Source organism: Armigeres subalbatus, chromosome 1, assembly GCF_024139115.2.
Source record: "Armigeres subalbatus isolate Guangzhou_Male chromosome 1, GZ_Asu_2, whole genome shotgun sequence".
NCBI lineage: Eukaryota > Metazoa > Arthropoda > Insecta > Diptera > Culicidae > Armigeres > Armigeres subalbatus.
The window spans coordinates 40,936,734-40,953,309 of NC_085139.1; the positions used below are offsets into that span (position 1 = coordinate 40,936,734).

At 43.3% G+C, this 16,576-nt stretch overlaps 1 protein-coding gene across 1 annotated transcript in view; it reads right to left on the reverse strand.

The window, feature by feature from the left end:
* LOC134224624 (uncharacterized) overlaps nucleotides 1–16,576 on the reverse strand; it is a 619,481-nt gene that overhangs the window by 53,649 nt on the left and 549,256 nt on the right. Inside the window, exons 7-9 of the mRNA XM_062704057.1 lie at nucleotides 15,429–15,455; nucleotides 6,506–6,717; nucleotides 6,185–6,392 (exon numbers count right to left, since the gene is read on the reverse strand). Of these exons, the coding sequence (XP_062560041.1) occupies nucleotides 6,185–6,392; nucleotides 6,506–6,717; nucleotides 15,429–15,455 (447 nt within the window). The remainder of the gene's footprint in view (nucleotides 1–6,184; nucleotides 6,393–6,505; nucleotides 6,718–15,428; nucleotides 15,456–16,576) is intronic.

Below are 16,576 nucleotides of genomic sequence, written 5' to 3' on the forward strand. Positions count from 1 at the left end.
GTATTATCCATCGAGAGATACAATTCCTGCAAGAAGGGGCCATGAAACAGTCAATTGCTTCAGATAACTTTCTACTGTTGGTATAAAGAGGTCAATGATTGGCCTCAATGAATTCGGAATATTGAACAAATTCAAAAAACGGTCCACAAGGTCCTTAAAGGAGATCAATCCTCGCGTGGACGGAATACTTTTTCTAGAAGTGCGAATTTGTTTTTTTCTTTCGTTGATTCTCCTAGCCGGATGTTTCTTTGAAACATCGGATTTAGGCAATGGCGGGAATGCCTTACTGCAACTAGGATCAAAAGAAGCAGTAGGGACAGATTGCTTCGGGATTTTAAATAAACCCCCATTACCTTCAGATTTTGGCAAGCTTTTATGGATGACTTTTGTTCTCTTACGGCGCGATCCCGGGGAAGACGGTTGCTTCCTCTTTTCGGGCACGTGTACCTCCGCAGAATCATCCATATCGGCTGCGTCAGAGTCCAATTCATCAATGGAGATGGAATCATAATAGTCACTTACACGAACGGTGGCTGAAATAGCAGTCGATGCAGTGGCTGTGGCGGATGTGTCTTGCGACTTAACCATTTCCGCATACGACTGCTTGGAGCGCTGTACCAACGAGCGCTTCACTTTTTGGGAGCGCTTTTTGTACACCGGGCATTCTTGCAAACCATGGGGAGGATTCAAACCACAATAAGCACATTTTGTTGCTTGTTGTTGGCAGGACTCCTCCCGATGCCTTTCTGAACATTTGCCACAACGTGGTTTGTTGTCACAAAACTCGGCAGTGTGACCAAGTTGTTGGCAGTTGGTACAGTTAAATACCTTTGGCACAAAAAGACGCACCGGAAACAACATATTTTCTATATCGACATATTTTGGAAGCATCGAACCGGCGAACGTCACCCGAAGCGAGCCTGATTTGGAATAAACCTTTTTACCATCTACCGTGGCTGCTGAATGCAATTCCTTGCAGTCCAGAATATCCACGGTAGATTGTAGGGCATTCTTTAGGCGACCTTTCCCTGCAAGCACATCCTTGCAAGTCAAGCTCGCTGCGTTGATTACGCCTTCTATCTCGACCTCCCGCGAGGGCACATAAACTAAATATTCAACATTGTACGCCCTGTCTTTCGCAATTTCATTCGCCACCTGGTATGTAGGTGCGGTGATGCGTAGTTTGTTTCTGTTGATTTGGTTGAATTCAAGCTTCGTAAAACGACGCGTCAAATCTCGTTTTCTGCCGAAAGTAAACAACCCAAGGCCCAGGCGAAGCCGCATGGTACAATCGTGTGCGCCCTGCATCTTTTGAAGGCACATTGCCTTCCATAGTATCTGCCTCCATTCTCACCCCGCAAGGTGGAAGAATGATTTTGCTTATGCTAACTTAAGACTAATAGCCAATCAGAAAAAAAAAACTTAAAAAAACTAATTTGATTTATTTTATCAGTCCCACTCCGAGCCAAGCAGATGGGAGAACAATAAAAACGTTTCTACTCATCTGCCTCTGCTGCTGTAGGTAGCAGCAGTAACAATAGCCTGCTTCACTGGCCTCGCCAGAAGCAGCTACTTCACTCGCCGACAGCGATCGCCTTGGATCCGTAGGTAGGAGCACACCACACAATAGCCTTTTCACTACCGAACACAATCCGCGATGAGACACAGCACACACGTCTGGCTCGTTCGAACTATCGGCACAGAATGGGCCTAAACATGCATACGACTGCATTGTTTAATTGATATTTATGACAGGAAGCAACTTTCCTTGAATTTTGTGAACCGTGGGGTTCACTTCTGCTTTAAAAATTTCTATTCTTGCTTAACATCGTTTAAAAAAGCTTTCATTTGATTTAAATTAATGAGGTGCACTAATTACAGTCATAGCGATTGCATTTCCGGCACACTTCAAACCAGTTCCCGGCCTAAGCAAAATTTCACTCACTCTCTCAACATTTTACTCTCATTCTCTCTCGGGACGGTAGAAAATGCGACGTAAACAAAAATATTCACGTTCTACGACAACATGATGCCAGATGGTATTATTTATAATAATTTTTGTTTGGTTGAAAACAAGGATGTTATCGATCATTTGGTAATCTGCGTTCGACCATTTAGAAGTTTGTCAATAACTCATTCCAGAGGCTGAATTTCAAAATGTGTTGTACGGTCGACTTTTAGTGCGAAGGTTTTTCTACAACTCTTCTTAACAGGTCGATGTTCGAGATCCACTGCTAAAGGAGTTACGTTGCCCCGGGCAGAAGCCATGAACAGAATAACAAAACATGATATGGACTTGATTGATATAAGAGATAAAAGAACAGGCAACAATATCAAAAATTTGCACCGAAATATCATTTAAATATCAATATATGCTATGGATAAGAACAAACTAATGGCACATGATATTGATCACTTATTACAAATAGCATAACTTGTTCTTCCCATGATATTTAAGTGCAAAATTTTGATATTATCGTCTGATCTTTTATCTCTTATATCAATCATGTTCATATCTCATTTTGCTATCTTATCAACATCTGATATTATTGAGCTATTTTCGTCTACTCGGGGCTAGTTGCTATACTTATACTAAATGTTAACCAAATATGCAATCATTTAGTCTAAGTTACTGCTACTAGTGCTATAGCTCCGTTATTAGTGAAATTCGAACAACTAGATACTAGCACTAGCACTAGAAGTCCACCGTACCCGTCCGACACATTTTGAAATTTAGCCTCTGGAATGAGTTATTGAAGAGCTACTAAATGATCGAAGGCAGATTGCAGGATGATCGATAACATTCTTGGTTGAAAAGATTCATTCACTCATCCACATTTCTTCCAAACATTTAAAAACTATATTTTTTTCACTTTTTGACATCGAGAGAATTATAAATAACATGAAAGCATCAACGTATTAGACATGAAGGATTATTTTCATACTAAAAGACGCTCCTTGCTTTTTGGCAGCACGGTTCGGCTAGAAGTTCTTAGGCCGAGTTGAATTTTTGTGAGGTTTGAAGATACATTTCTAAATGTATTCTAATATGTTTATATAAGTTCTGGTGAAACGAACAAATAGGAAGGATTGAAGTGCGTTAGCTAACTATTGTGTGGTGATTAACAGCTTCAAGCAATCATTGTATCGAGCACTGTGAGGAATCGCAGGTAGGTGTTTATTTGATTGTACCGTTTTGTAAAAGTGGAAAGACTCACTCCGGCTCAGTGGTGTTGCAATGAAGAGCGAATATTCGGAATCTACATTTTTATTTCCTATAATTGGATTAATTAGGAGTGAAATAGTGATAGGCCCAAGTAGTGATTTACCCTAATTTGCCGAAAATCAGCTAATAAACGTCATTTTTGCCCGGAATATCGGTTTTACATTTTGCTGGCGCACGGCTGTGTGGATTTTTGCCGAGCTGCAGAAATAAAAACTAAGTGTGTACAACATGCTTGCGACGAGTGGTGTTCTCCTCTGACTTTGCCAATGAGTATGATTTTTATGTTAATTATCATTCTTTAATTATTACTTACTAAGTTTTCCGAAAAGATGTGCTTCGTTTGTTCACTTCGACTATATAAATTTATCGTCGGATAATGTTAAAATCCCTGGTTAATGAATTGATACAACACTTAATGGAGCAGATCAAATAAATGCGTTGCACTTCAACCACTTTATTTCTTAACAACCTCTTACATCCGAAAAATGCGTATGCTTTTTATAGATTGGTGTGTTCCTACTCTTCTTTGGAAGCGAACCATTTATCTGAGCTTTGTCGCTCAAAATCATGAATATTTAATTTTTTCATCTAGCTTTTTTTAACAACATTTTTTTTCTTTTCTTCTTTAAAATCAATTCAGAAAAACACTATAAAACATGAACATGTTTTCATGGACAATTGCGATAAAACTAGCTGGTAAATTATGGTGAAGTTTTGGCAGCCAGCATTGCTTACAAGTAATCAATATTGATCCAAAAATCACATGGCAAATTAGTATTACTATTTGAGAGTACAAAAACGAAAAATATAATAGAAATATCTAAAAATATTGTGTTTGACTTTTGGCAGGATTTGGGCTGAAATACTCCTCAGTGCGACATGCACGCATGAACCGAGCCGAATGTAGAAGACTTTTGTGTACTGCACAGGCCATTCCGACCTTAGTCTAAGAAAATAAATTCATCTCTCAATTCCGTTTCATCGGTTTCTTCTTGAATCAACAAAAATGCATATCGCTATCTTGGTCTTTTTTCGACAAAAGCCGCATGCATGGAGCTCGTGACCGTTCCTTGCTACGCTTCGTTATCTGGTAGGTCAAATACAAAAAGTATCTCAACTTACATAATAGGTTACAAAGTGAACAATGAACTAAAAAATGATCTACTGGAGGGCCAACAGCGAAAACTGTTTTGGGAATTTACCCCAAGTTAACTTACTAGCTTTTATTCGTTTACATTTTGCAACGTTATTCATGATTTCCGAATAATTTTTCGGAGAAAAAGCCATTTACTATCTCAAAGATAGATCAATTTCGTATTACATTCGGAAAAATTTCGACGCTTAAGCGACCTTGTACGACTTCATCAGATTGTGCTTCACTTTTAATGTCACTCATAACCTTCAGTCATCTGCGAGATGATCATCTAACAGCAAGATACATCTTTCATAGATAAAACGTAAGTCGCTTTGTACATTGGTTCCGGACACGGTATTGCAAGATTGGGATGTGAATTTTAGTATGCTGTGCTCCAATCAGTGCCAGCTACAGCTGCATGTCCGTAATAGACGAACAGATGGCCAAACGGAACACAAATGGGTATAACTTTGTCCATTCTAATCAGAACTCAAGCACACACAGTTACTCACATGGTAGATATCTACCTAATCAATACAGCTCGACCTGTATATGCTGCTTGTTCAATCCTTAACTAATAAAGTTGTTTTTCCATCCTGTGGTGCCGGTATGTATAGTTTTCTTTGGAAAACTTTACCGCAACCTCAGCATACATTCGTCATTTTGGAGTGATGGTAAGAACACGTGACTTGGTTAAATAATTTCATCTGTTATGCCGCCCACTTCTTTGAAATTGTTTTGTTGCGACACGTTTGAAAGACAGTTTAATAACAGGTCAACGTGCAATAACTCAAACTAGGGGCAATAATCCTCATAACAACGGGTCAGCCCGTAGTTATAATGGAAGGAGGAAAATTCATAGTGTTGCCACTTGTCAGCATAAATATTTACGTCTGGAAAATGTTCCCATCACGCCATTAGCAGACTTATGACTTATGTATTATAAGTGACGTTTCTTTTGTGTACATACAGACGCACAAATACACATGCACTGATTAATTAAATCTCGAACTGAAGATTTGAGAAGATTGGTTTTTGAGTTTGAAAGGCAAAGTAATATAAAAACTTGAGCCTTAGACCCTGGTGAAATCAGGTGGAGTTAGACTATCGGGCGAGTAAGAGCACGTTTTTGTAATTCAAAAGTGAAAGAAGACAATTCGATTTCATTGTATCCATTTGTTTACTGTTATACTGTTATGGATTGCTTAAGTCATATGAAATCACTAGCGTTGTTCTTCACTTCAAGAGATGAGCCAGCCTTGGGCTGAAAATCTCTTTAATAAAGTTATATGTATAAAAACAAAACTATCGTGTTTTTGGACGTTTTTTGTTGTTAAATTTTCGTTTTTGTAATCCGTGTCTCTCGTTTACTTCAAAATGCAAATTGGAAATTGAAAAAATAGGGAAAATAAAAAATGTAGGAAATAGAAAGTATTTAACAGAAAAAAAACATTTAACGATATTGCGAGGCAAACCGCCTTCACGAAGCTAACCTATGTATGATATACCACGCGTCTCCATACGTCTTAAGACTTTCATTTCCACTCAGAATCTGTCACCCATATTTCATAAAAACTCAATTGCACGGTAATCAGTCTCCAAAAGAACAAATGCCAAATATGTGCTTGATTTCCTCCTTTTAACGGATTTTTATACGTTTGCATGAGCAGTCGCTTGTCTTCTCCAAATGAATCATGCTAGTATTTTCGCGCGTTCATTACTTCACAGTTCATCTAAGTTAATCAATATGACACACACATTCTCTACACCAGTAAAGCTGACACGAGTAAATCGAAGAATGGAAAAGTTTCCGGGATACTTACTGCGGTCCGCCAAAGAACAGGTCGAAGTCACGAAACTCGATTCGCACTCGCTGGTTCGGTTTTCCAATGAACTGATATGTGCACGACATATCTTTTGGATAGGCACCTGGATAAGTTGGTGATATAATAGCACCCGTACGTTTCTGAGCAAAATTAATTACATAGGAACATGGCGACCCAATTACTGGCTGACCAATCTCATATTCAGCTGAAAGTGGAAACCAAATTGGAAAGTTATGGCCAAAGTTGATCGAATTCTCCGAAGGGCGCCCCATTCTGGGTCACCACCTTCTGTGCGAGATGACGGCGAACGAAACTTACATTCATTAATAAAGGCATATCGACCCTCGAATATATCAGGTGTTGTCGAGTTTTTATCCGTATAAAATGACAATGCAATAGCACGATATAATGAAATACGACGACGTGGCGGTATAGGTCCACAGTAGCGTCCGCCGAAGGGCGAGTTGATCAGTTCGGCCGGGTCGGATGACTGCACTTCGGCGTACACGTCCATGTACTCGTGGACGCAACTGCGACGAGGAAGAAAGATTTGGAAAATGGGGGTTAGAGTTCGATATTGATGGGTGTCTCTGGTGATGTATTGGCAAACGTAGTTATTATTTTTTGTTCAATTTTCTTTTTTCTACGATTTGCAGACGATAGTTCGTAGTTCCTTGGTATATGCCGCTTCAAGTTTCAATTTCAAACTCATTGTTCCGAGCGTTGCATTCCGAAGCAATTTGATCAGGCATTTGAATCGAACTATACAGTCTGTTGAATGATTTATTTCGTATGCACTATTTATACCGTCAAGAGGGATTTAGGAGGCATAGTTTTAGGAAAGACTTTAGAATCTGTGATTTATTGAGAACATGCAATACAAACATAGAAAAGGATTTTCTAATCTAACAGGCGACAAGCGACGAGAAAAAACATGCTATAGACAATCAGATAAGTCAGAAATAAGCTTCCAAAAAAGGCTAAAGCAAGGAAACTGGTGCCAGCAGCAGGGACGATTGTTGATGGAAAGCTTGTGTTTAACAAAGGAAATAGACGATGATTAATGATGATATCTTTTGCTTTTTGGCCTTTTTTCTTCTAACGCGGTTCATTTCTATGGGCGGATGTTTGATGTTATTTATGCCGAATCAGAATTTAAACCTTTTACGAAACATGGAATGATAACTGAATAGAATAATCTGGAAAGATCGTTAGGCTTTTCTTCCGACCAAATTATTTCATAATTGTAAATTACCTAATTATGCAGGATAACGATATGGTATTAAATATATTCAAGTGAATAAGTGAAGTTAAAAAAGAAATCGATTCTCGAAGGAATCCGACGGGGATTCCCGGAAGAATCCGACTGGGATTCCCGAAGGAATCCGACTAGGATTCCCGGAAGAATCCGACTGGGATTCCCGGAAGAATCCGACTGGGATTCCAGGAAGAATCCGACTGGGATTCCCGGAGGAATCCGACTGGGATTCCCGAAGGAATCCGACTGGGATTCCCGAAGGAATCCGACTGGGATTCCCGAAGGAATCCGACTGGGATTCCCGAAGGAATCCGACTGGGATTCCCGAAGGAATCCGACTGGGATTCCCGAAGGAATCCGACTGGGATTTCCGAAGGAATCCGACTGGGATTTCCGAAGGAATCCGACTGGGATTCCCGAAGGAATCCGACTGGGATTTCCGAAGGAATCCGACTGGGATTCCCGAAGGAATCCAACTGGGATTCCCGAAGGAATCCGACTGGATACCCGGAGGAATCCGACTGGATTCCCGGAGGAATCCGACTGGATTCCCGGAGGAATCCGACTGGATTCCCGGAGGAATCCGACTGGATTCCCGGAGAAATCCGACTGGATTCCCGGAGGAATCCGACTGGATTCCCGGAGGAATCCGACTGGATTCCCGGAGGAATCCGACTGGATTCCCGGAGGAATCCGACTGGATTCCCGGAGGAATCCGACTGGATTCCCGAAGGAATCCGACTGGATTCCCGAAGGAATCCGACTGGATTCCCGAAGGAATCCGACTGGATTCCCGAAGGAATCCGACTGGATTCCCGAAGGAATCCGACTGGATTCCCGAAGGAATCCGACTGGATTCCCGAAGGAATCCGACTGGATTCCCGAAGGAATCCGACTGGATTCCCGGAGGAATCCGACTGGATTCGGAGGAATCCGACTGGATTCCCGGAGGAATCCGACTGGATTCGGAGGAATCCGACTGCGTTCCCGGAGGAATCCGACTGGATTCCCGGAGGAATCCGACTGGATTCCCGGAGGAATCCGACTGGATTCCCGGAGGAATCCGACTGGATTCCCGGAGGAATCCGACTGGATTCCCGGAGGAATCCGACTGGATTCCCGGAGGAATCCGACTGGATTCCCGGAGGAATCCCGAAGGAATCCGACTGGATTCCCGGAGGAATCCGACTGGATTCCCGAAGGAATCCGACTGGATTCCCGAAGGAATCCGACTGGATTCCCGAAGGAATCCGACTGGATTCCCGAAGGAATCCGACTGGATTCCCGAAGGAATCCGACTGGATTCCCGAAGGAATCCGACTGGATTCCCGAAGGAATCCGACTGGATTCCCGAAGGAATCCGACTGGATTCTCGAAGGAATCCGACTGGATTCCCGAAGGAATCCGACTGGATTCCCGAAGGAATCCGACTGGATTCCCGAAGGAATCCGACTGGATTCCCGAAGGAATCCGACTGGATTCCCGAAGGAATCCGACTGGATTCGGAGGAATCCGACTGGATTCCCGGAGGAATCCGACTGGATTCCCGGAGGAATCCAACTCGGTTGCCGGAGGAGTAGGGCTGGAGTGTCGGAGGAAGCCGACTGGATTCCCGGAGGAATCCGACTGGATTCCCGGAGGAATCCGACTGGATTCCCGGAGGAATCCGACTGGATTCCCGGAGGAATCCGACTGGATTCCCGGAGGAATCCGACTGGATTCTCGGAGGAATCCGACTGGATTCCCGGAGGAATCCGACTGGATTCCCGGAGGAATCCGACTAGATTCCCGAAGGAATCCGACTGGATTCTCGGAGGAATCCGACTGGATTCCCGGAGGAATCCGACTGGATTCCCGGAGGAATCCGACTGGATTCCTGGAGGAATCTTGCTGGATTCCCGGAGGAATCCGACTGGATTCCAGGAGGAATCCGACTGGATTCCCGGAGGAATCCGACTGCGATTTCCGGAGGAATCCGACTGCGATTCCCGGAGGAATCCGACTGCGATTCCCGGAGGAATCCGACTGCGATTCCCGGAGGAATCCGACTGCGATTCCCGGAGGAATCCGACTGCGATTCCCGGAGGAATCCGACTGCGATTCCCGGAGGAATCCGACTGCGATTCCCGGAGGAATCCGACTGCGATTCCCGGAGGAATCCGACTGCGATTCCCGGAGGAATCCGACTGCGATTCCCGGAGGAATCCGACTGCGATTCCCGGAGGAATCCGACTGCGATTCCCGGAGGAATCCGACTGCGATTCCCTGAGGAATCCGACTGCGATTCCCGGAGGAATCCGACTGCGATTCCGGGAGGAATCCGACTGCGATTCCCGGAGGAGTCCGACTGCGATTCCCGGAGGAATCCGACTGCGATTCCCGGAGGAATCCGACTGCGATTCCCGGAGGAATCCGACTGCGATTCCCGGAGGAATCCGACTGCGATTCCCGGAGGAATCCGACTGCGATTCCCGGAGGAATCCGACTGCGATTCCCGGAGGAATCCGACTGGATTCCCGGAGGAATCCGACTGGATCTCCGGAGGAATCTGACTGGATTCCCGGAGGAATCCGACTGGATTCCCGGAGGAATCTGACTGGATTCCCGGAGGAATCCGACTGGATTCCCGGAGGAATCCGACTGGATTCCCGGAGGAATCCGACTGGATTCCCCGAGGAATCCGACTGGATTCCCGGAGGAATCCGACTGGATTCCCGGAGGAATCCGACTGGATTCCCGGAGTAATCCGACTGGATTCCCGGAGTAATCCGACTGCGATTCCCGGAGGAATCCGACTGCGATTCCCGGAGGAATTCGACTGCGATTCCCGGAGGAATCCGACTGCGATTCCCGAAGGAATCCGACTGCGATTCCCGGAGGAATCCGACTGCGATTCCCGGAGGAATCCGACTGCGATTCCCGAAGGAATCCGACTGCGATTCCCGGAGGAATCCGTCTGCGATTCCCGGAGGAATCCGTCTGCGATTCCCGGAGGAATCCGACTGCGATTCCCGGAGGAATCTGACTGCGATTCCCGGAGGAATCCGACTGCGATTCCCGGAGGAATCCGACTGCGATTCCCGGAGGAATCCGACTGCGATTCCCGGAGGAATCCGACTGCGATTCCCGGAGGAATCCGACTAGGATTCCCGGAGGAATCCGACTGGGATTCCCGGAGGAATCCGACTGGGATTCCCGGAGGAATCCGACTGGGATTCCCGGAGGAATCCGACTGGGATTCCCGGAGGAATCCGACTGGGATTCCCGGAGGAATCCGACTGGGATTCCCGGAGGAATCCGACTGGGATTCCCGGAGGAATCTGACTGGATTCCTGGAGGAATTCAACTGGGATTCCCGGGGGAATCCGACTGGGATTCTCGGAAGAATCCGACTGGGATTCCCGGAGGAATCCGACTGGGATTCCTGGAGGAATCTGACTGCGTTTCCTGGAGGAATCCGACTGGGATTCCCGGAGGAATCCGACTGGGATTCCCGGAGGAATCCGACTGGGATTCCCGGAGGAATCCGACTGGGATTCCCGGAGGAATCCGACTGGGATTCCCGGAGGAATCCGACTGGGATTCCCGGAGGAATCCGACTGGGATTCTTGGAGGAATCCGACTTTGATTCCTGGAGGAATCCGACTGGGATTCCTGGAGGAATGCGACTGGGATTCTTGGCGAATTCGACTGGATTTCTGGAGGAAGCCGACTGGAAGAATTAATTTGGATCCCGGAGGAATCCGACTGGGATTCCCTAAGGAATCCGACTGGGATTCTTGGAGGAATCCGACTTTGATTCCTGGAGGAATCCGACTGGGATTCCTGGAGGAATGCGACTGGGATTCTTGGCGAATTCGACTGGATTTCTGGAGGAAGCCGACTGGAAGAATTAATTTGGATCCCGGAGGAATCCGACTGGATTTCCGGAGGAATCCGACTGGATTTCCGGAGGAATCCGACTGGATTTCCGGAGGAAGCCGACTGGATTTCCGGTGAAATCCGACTAGATTCCCGGTGAAATCCAACTGGATTCCCGGTGAAATCCGACTAGATTCCCGGTGAAATCCAACTGGATTCGCGGAGGAATCCGACTGGATTCCCGGGAGGATTCCGACTGGATTCGCGGAGGAATTCAACTGGAATCCCGGATTATTTCGAGTGGATTCCGGAGGAATCCGACTGGGATTCCCTGAGGAGTCCGACTGGAGATTCCTGGAGGAAAAAAACTGGGATTTTCAGATTCCGACTGGGGTTCCCGGAGAACTGACGATTCTCGGAGGATTTCGATTGAGATTCCCGAAGGAAGCCGACTTGATTCCTGGAGGAATCCGGTTGAAACCTATGAATGCAACATCCATTTGCTATAACTCCATTATCGTATAACCTTTCTGCTGATCTTACGCTTCGATATTGAAGAGGCAGGCGAAATATTTGCCGTTCTCCTAATTGTTTCTAAAGAAACTTTTCGGATATTCAAATAAATCATCACAGTCACATTTTTTTTTTGTTTTTGCCTTTCTCGTATACTAAGTATACGGTAAAGGCTATATGATCGCTTTAAAAACAAACTTTTTATAGAAGGCCCGGAGACCCATAGTTTTATATACGAATTGAGGTGATGTCTGTGTGTGTGTGTGTGTGTGTGTGTGTGTGTGTGTGTGTGTGTGTGTGTGTGTGTGTGTGTGTGTGTGTGTGTGTGTGTGTGTGTGTATGTGCGTGTGTGTGTGTGTGCGCACAAAACGACGCAAAAAATGTCACTCATTTATCGGGCACTTATCCTCAACCGATTTGCTCGCAACAAATTGCATTCGACGCAGAATCCTTTCCCATTGTTTCCAATTGAAAATTGGCTAGGTCGGACTATGGGAGCGGAAGTTATGGCCAACATACAAATTTATACGTAAAAATCGCGTAAAAAATGTCACTAATTTTTCGTGCACTTATCCTCAACCGATTTGCTCGCAACAAATTGCATTCTACGCAGAATCCTTTCCCATTATTTCCTTATGAAAATTGGTCAGGTCGGACTATGGGATCGGAAGTTATGGCCAAAATACAAATTTATACGTAAAAATCGCGTAAAAAATGTCACTCATTTTTCGGGCACTTATCCTCAATCGATTTGCTCGCAACAAATTGCATTCGACGCAGAATCCTTTCCCATTGTTTCCTATTGAAAATTGGCCAGGTCGGACTATGGGATCGGAAGTTATGGCCAAAATACAAATTTATACGTGAAAATCGCGTAAAAAATGTCACTCATTTTTCGGGCACTTATCCTCAACCGATTTGCTCGCAACAAATTGCATTCGACGCAGAATCTTTTCCCATTGTTTCCTATTGAAAATTGGCCAGGTCGGACTATGGGATCGGAAGTTATGGCCAAAATACAAATTTATACGTAAAATCGCGTAAAAATGTCACTCATTTTCGGGCACTTATCCCCAACCGATTTGCTCGCAACAAGTTGCATTCGACGCAGAATCCTGTCCCATTGTTTCCTATTTGAAATTGGCCAGATCGGACTATGGGATCAGAAGTTATGGCCAAACTACCTTTTTGCCTTTCTCGTATACTAAGTATACGGTAAAGGCTATATGATCGCTCCAAAAACAAACTTTTTATAGAAGGCCCGGAGACCCATAGTGTTGATAATTGAGGTGATGTCTGTGTGTGTGTGTATGTGTGTGTGTGTGTGTGCGCAAAACTACTCAAAAAATGTCACTCATTTTTCGGGCACTTATCCTCAACCGATTTGCTCGCAACAAATTGCATTCGACGCAGATTCCTGTCCCATTGTTTCCTATTTGAAATTGGCCAGATCGGACTATGGGATCAAAAGTTATGTCCAAAATACAAATTCATACAAAAAAATCGCGTAAAAAATGTCACTCATTTTTCGGGCACTTATCCTCAACCGATTTGCACGCAACAAGTTGCATTCGACGCAGAATCCTGTCCCATTGTTTTCTATTCGAAATTGGCCAGATCGGACTATGGGATCAAAAGTTATGGCCAAAATATAAATTCATACAAAAAAATCGCGTAAAAAATGTCACTCATTTTTCGGGCACTTATCCTCAACCGATTTGCTCGCAACAAGTTGCATTCGACGCAGAATCCTGTCTCATTGTTTCCTATTTGAAATTGACCAGATCGGACTATGGGATCGAAAGTTATGGCCGAAATACAAATTCATACAAAAAAATCGCGTAAAAATGTCACTCATTTTTCGGACACTTATCCTCAACCGATATTTTTACAACGCGAAATTGGCCAGATCGGACTATGGGATCAAAAGTTATGGCCAATATATGAATTCATACAAAAAAATCGCGTAAAAAATGTCACTCATTTTTCGGGCACTTATCCTTAACCGATTTGCTCACAACAAGTTGCATTCGACGTAGAATCCTGTCCCGTTGTTTCCTATTGAAAATTGGCCATATCGGACTATGGGATCGAAAATTTTACCATTTTTTTTATGCAAAAATCGCTAAAAAAATGTCATTCATTTTTCAGGTACTTTTCCTCAACTGATTTGCTCGCATTAAATTGCATTCGACGCAGAATGTCTCATTGATTCTTATTGAAAATAGGCCAGATCGGACTATGGGCTTTGAAGTTATGGTAACATTACTATTTATTGTGAAAAAGAGTTCAAAAAAGTCTAGCACACTTTTTTAGCACTTAGACTTCATCTATTCCCCAAGCAACACAAGTTCAACAAATCTGGGTGCAGTAACCATATTGTGACTGAATCCGGTCATATATAAGTTACTGTGATTGATGTGAAATATGTGTGCTTTTCAGGTCTCTCGCATCAGATTGCATTCGACGCAGAATCTTGTCCCATTGTTTCCTATAGATACTTGGCCGGATCGTACAATTGGGTCAAAAGTTATGGCGAAAATACTAATTTTAAAACTACAAAATAAAATGCCATTTTTTGCTCTTATGCTCATCCGATTTGATTGCAACAAATTGCGTTTGGCGAGAATTTTTTTTTATTCATATAAACAAAAATGCAAAATAAGACCAATCCACATATTGGTGTTATTTTAGATTTATCCAAACCTTTTGAACGAACGAGAAAGGCACCATCACCGCTAGGTGGATTAATCTGGGTTTTATGGAATAATATAAAAGTTATAAAGGTTGAATGTAAAAGGAACTGAGTAGAACAACATTAAACAATTAAGGTATATAAACTGATTCTAATTTTCACTTAAATGACAATGAAAAAAATAGTATGGGAGATGCAAAGATGACATTAAATGTAATATGGTTGTAACGTGCAGTTAAAGCTAGTATCTACTCATTCCAATCATGCGGGAACTTTTCTACATCTACGGCAAAGATGAATCGGGTGACTGTTCATGGATGGTGTTCTGTGTTCTGTGCAGTGCAATTTTTATGTTTTAATTCCTCGTAGTTTTTCGTGCTGGTATGGATGAATAGATGTAAAGAGGGAATGGCTAAGTGCTAGACTTGAAAAAATCGAAACAGGCGAAGTGAAACTAATTTCTGATTTTTCAAAATTGTGTGATCATTCGGAGATGACTGGCAGTTAATTCACGAACTATTTGGAGATCACGAATTGATTTTATTTATTTTTTTCGTGACGTGATTCTATTGGTCTAAAAGCGTTGAGTCAAACATACACTTAATTTAGCAAATGGCTCAGCAAAATTTTCGAACAATTTGCGTCCTTTTTGTACCGATTTATATTTTAATTAAATAAGTTTGCCTATGTGTAGGCCATATGGTTTCGACATTCCGCAAAATGCCAGTCATCTCGATTTGACCTTTGCCGGGTTTTCCCGCGGAAATTCTTTTCCAGATAGAGAAATATCTCTCGACCGTTCTTTGGTTCATTTGATTTCGTTTCGTTCCTATATTTTATTCCTCCCCCAATTTGTTTGGTTTCCGAGACGGCGTCGGCGAGCGAGATGCTGCCAGCAAATGGATGGTACTTACGCTGGAAGCTCACCAACTGCCGATCCGCTGTTGTTGCGCACGTGATTGAACAATGGATGAGGCGTGGTGGTGGTGGTGGCGGCGCGTTTTGGGTGGTGAGAAAGCGATTTTGTTTTTTTTTTGTTTTCGTTGGACGTCGATGGTGGAAACGGCGAGTTGGAAAAAAAGAATTTTTTCGTGGTTAGCGGTGGGAGCTTTGATTTCGTTTGTTTTTTTTTTTTATTTTTCTGTTGGAGTTGAAAATTTTGATTTGTTGAGGATGCTGAACTGGGGAACTTCTTCCTATCTGGCTGGATTGTTATTGGCTGTGGCTGCGGGTTCGCCCAGGAAGGAATTCGCATTTGTTTACCAGCAGAGTGTTTCAAAGGAAAACAGAAAGGCCAATTACCATCAGAAGTGCCTGATTCGGGGTAGGTCGCCGCAATTGCCCGGAGCAGAGTTGGTGATTCTGACTGGTATTCGTTTGTGGGGTTCACTTTGCGTTTGCTTGTTCGTTTATTTATTTTTTGTTCAAATTGTGATCGTTTTATGGGTTCAGGAATGGAATGTGGTATGAACTTTTTTCGTTTGGAATTTATTGTGGTAGGAATTACTGTTGAGTGTATTTCATATTTCTCCTCAAATTTTCGATAAAGAAACATTCTTCAACTGTAGCAACAATTTCCAACCATTTCTAAAATTTCCTCTCATCGCGATAAAAGTATTTGAAAAGTTGACCGATAGTCGAATATAATTTTACCTTTTATTTGTAGCTCTTTACAACATTATACAGCTCTGTTCAGCAAGTGACGTGCGTAGTATGAGTTTCAGGAAGCGAGTCTTTCGTTCTCGTCGTTCAAAATGATAAGAGCGTGGACTGATGAAGAACGATTTTCTGCTTGTCTAGTTTCTTCATATTAATCTGAGAACAAGTTATTAAACTAATTACACAAATAAATACTGTCCATTTTAAAGTAGTCGACAAGTTTCGTATGTGGTTAGGTACATAGTACCTACCTTAATTGTATACCCTAAATTTGCTTTTAAAAATAGAACAATTCTTAATAATGTCGAACTAATCACTCCCACGCCACCGTGGTAGCTGTAACATTATCTACTGAAAAAACATCCAAATTTAAATTATCAACTTTGTCCCCAAGGTCATCGCC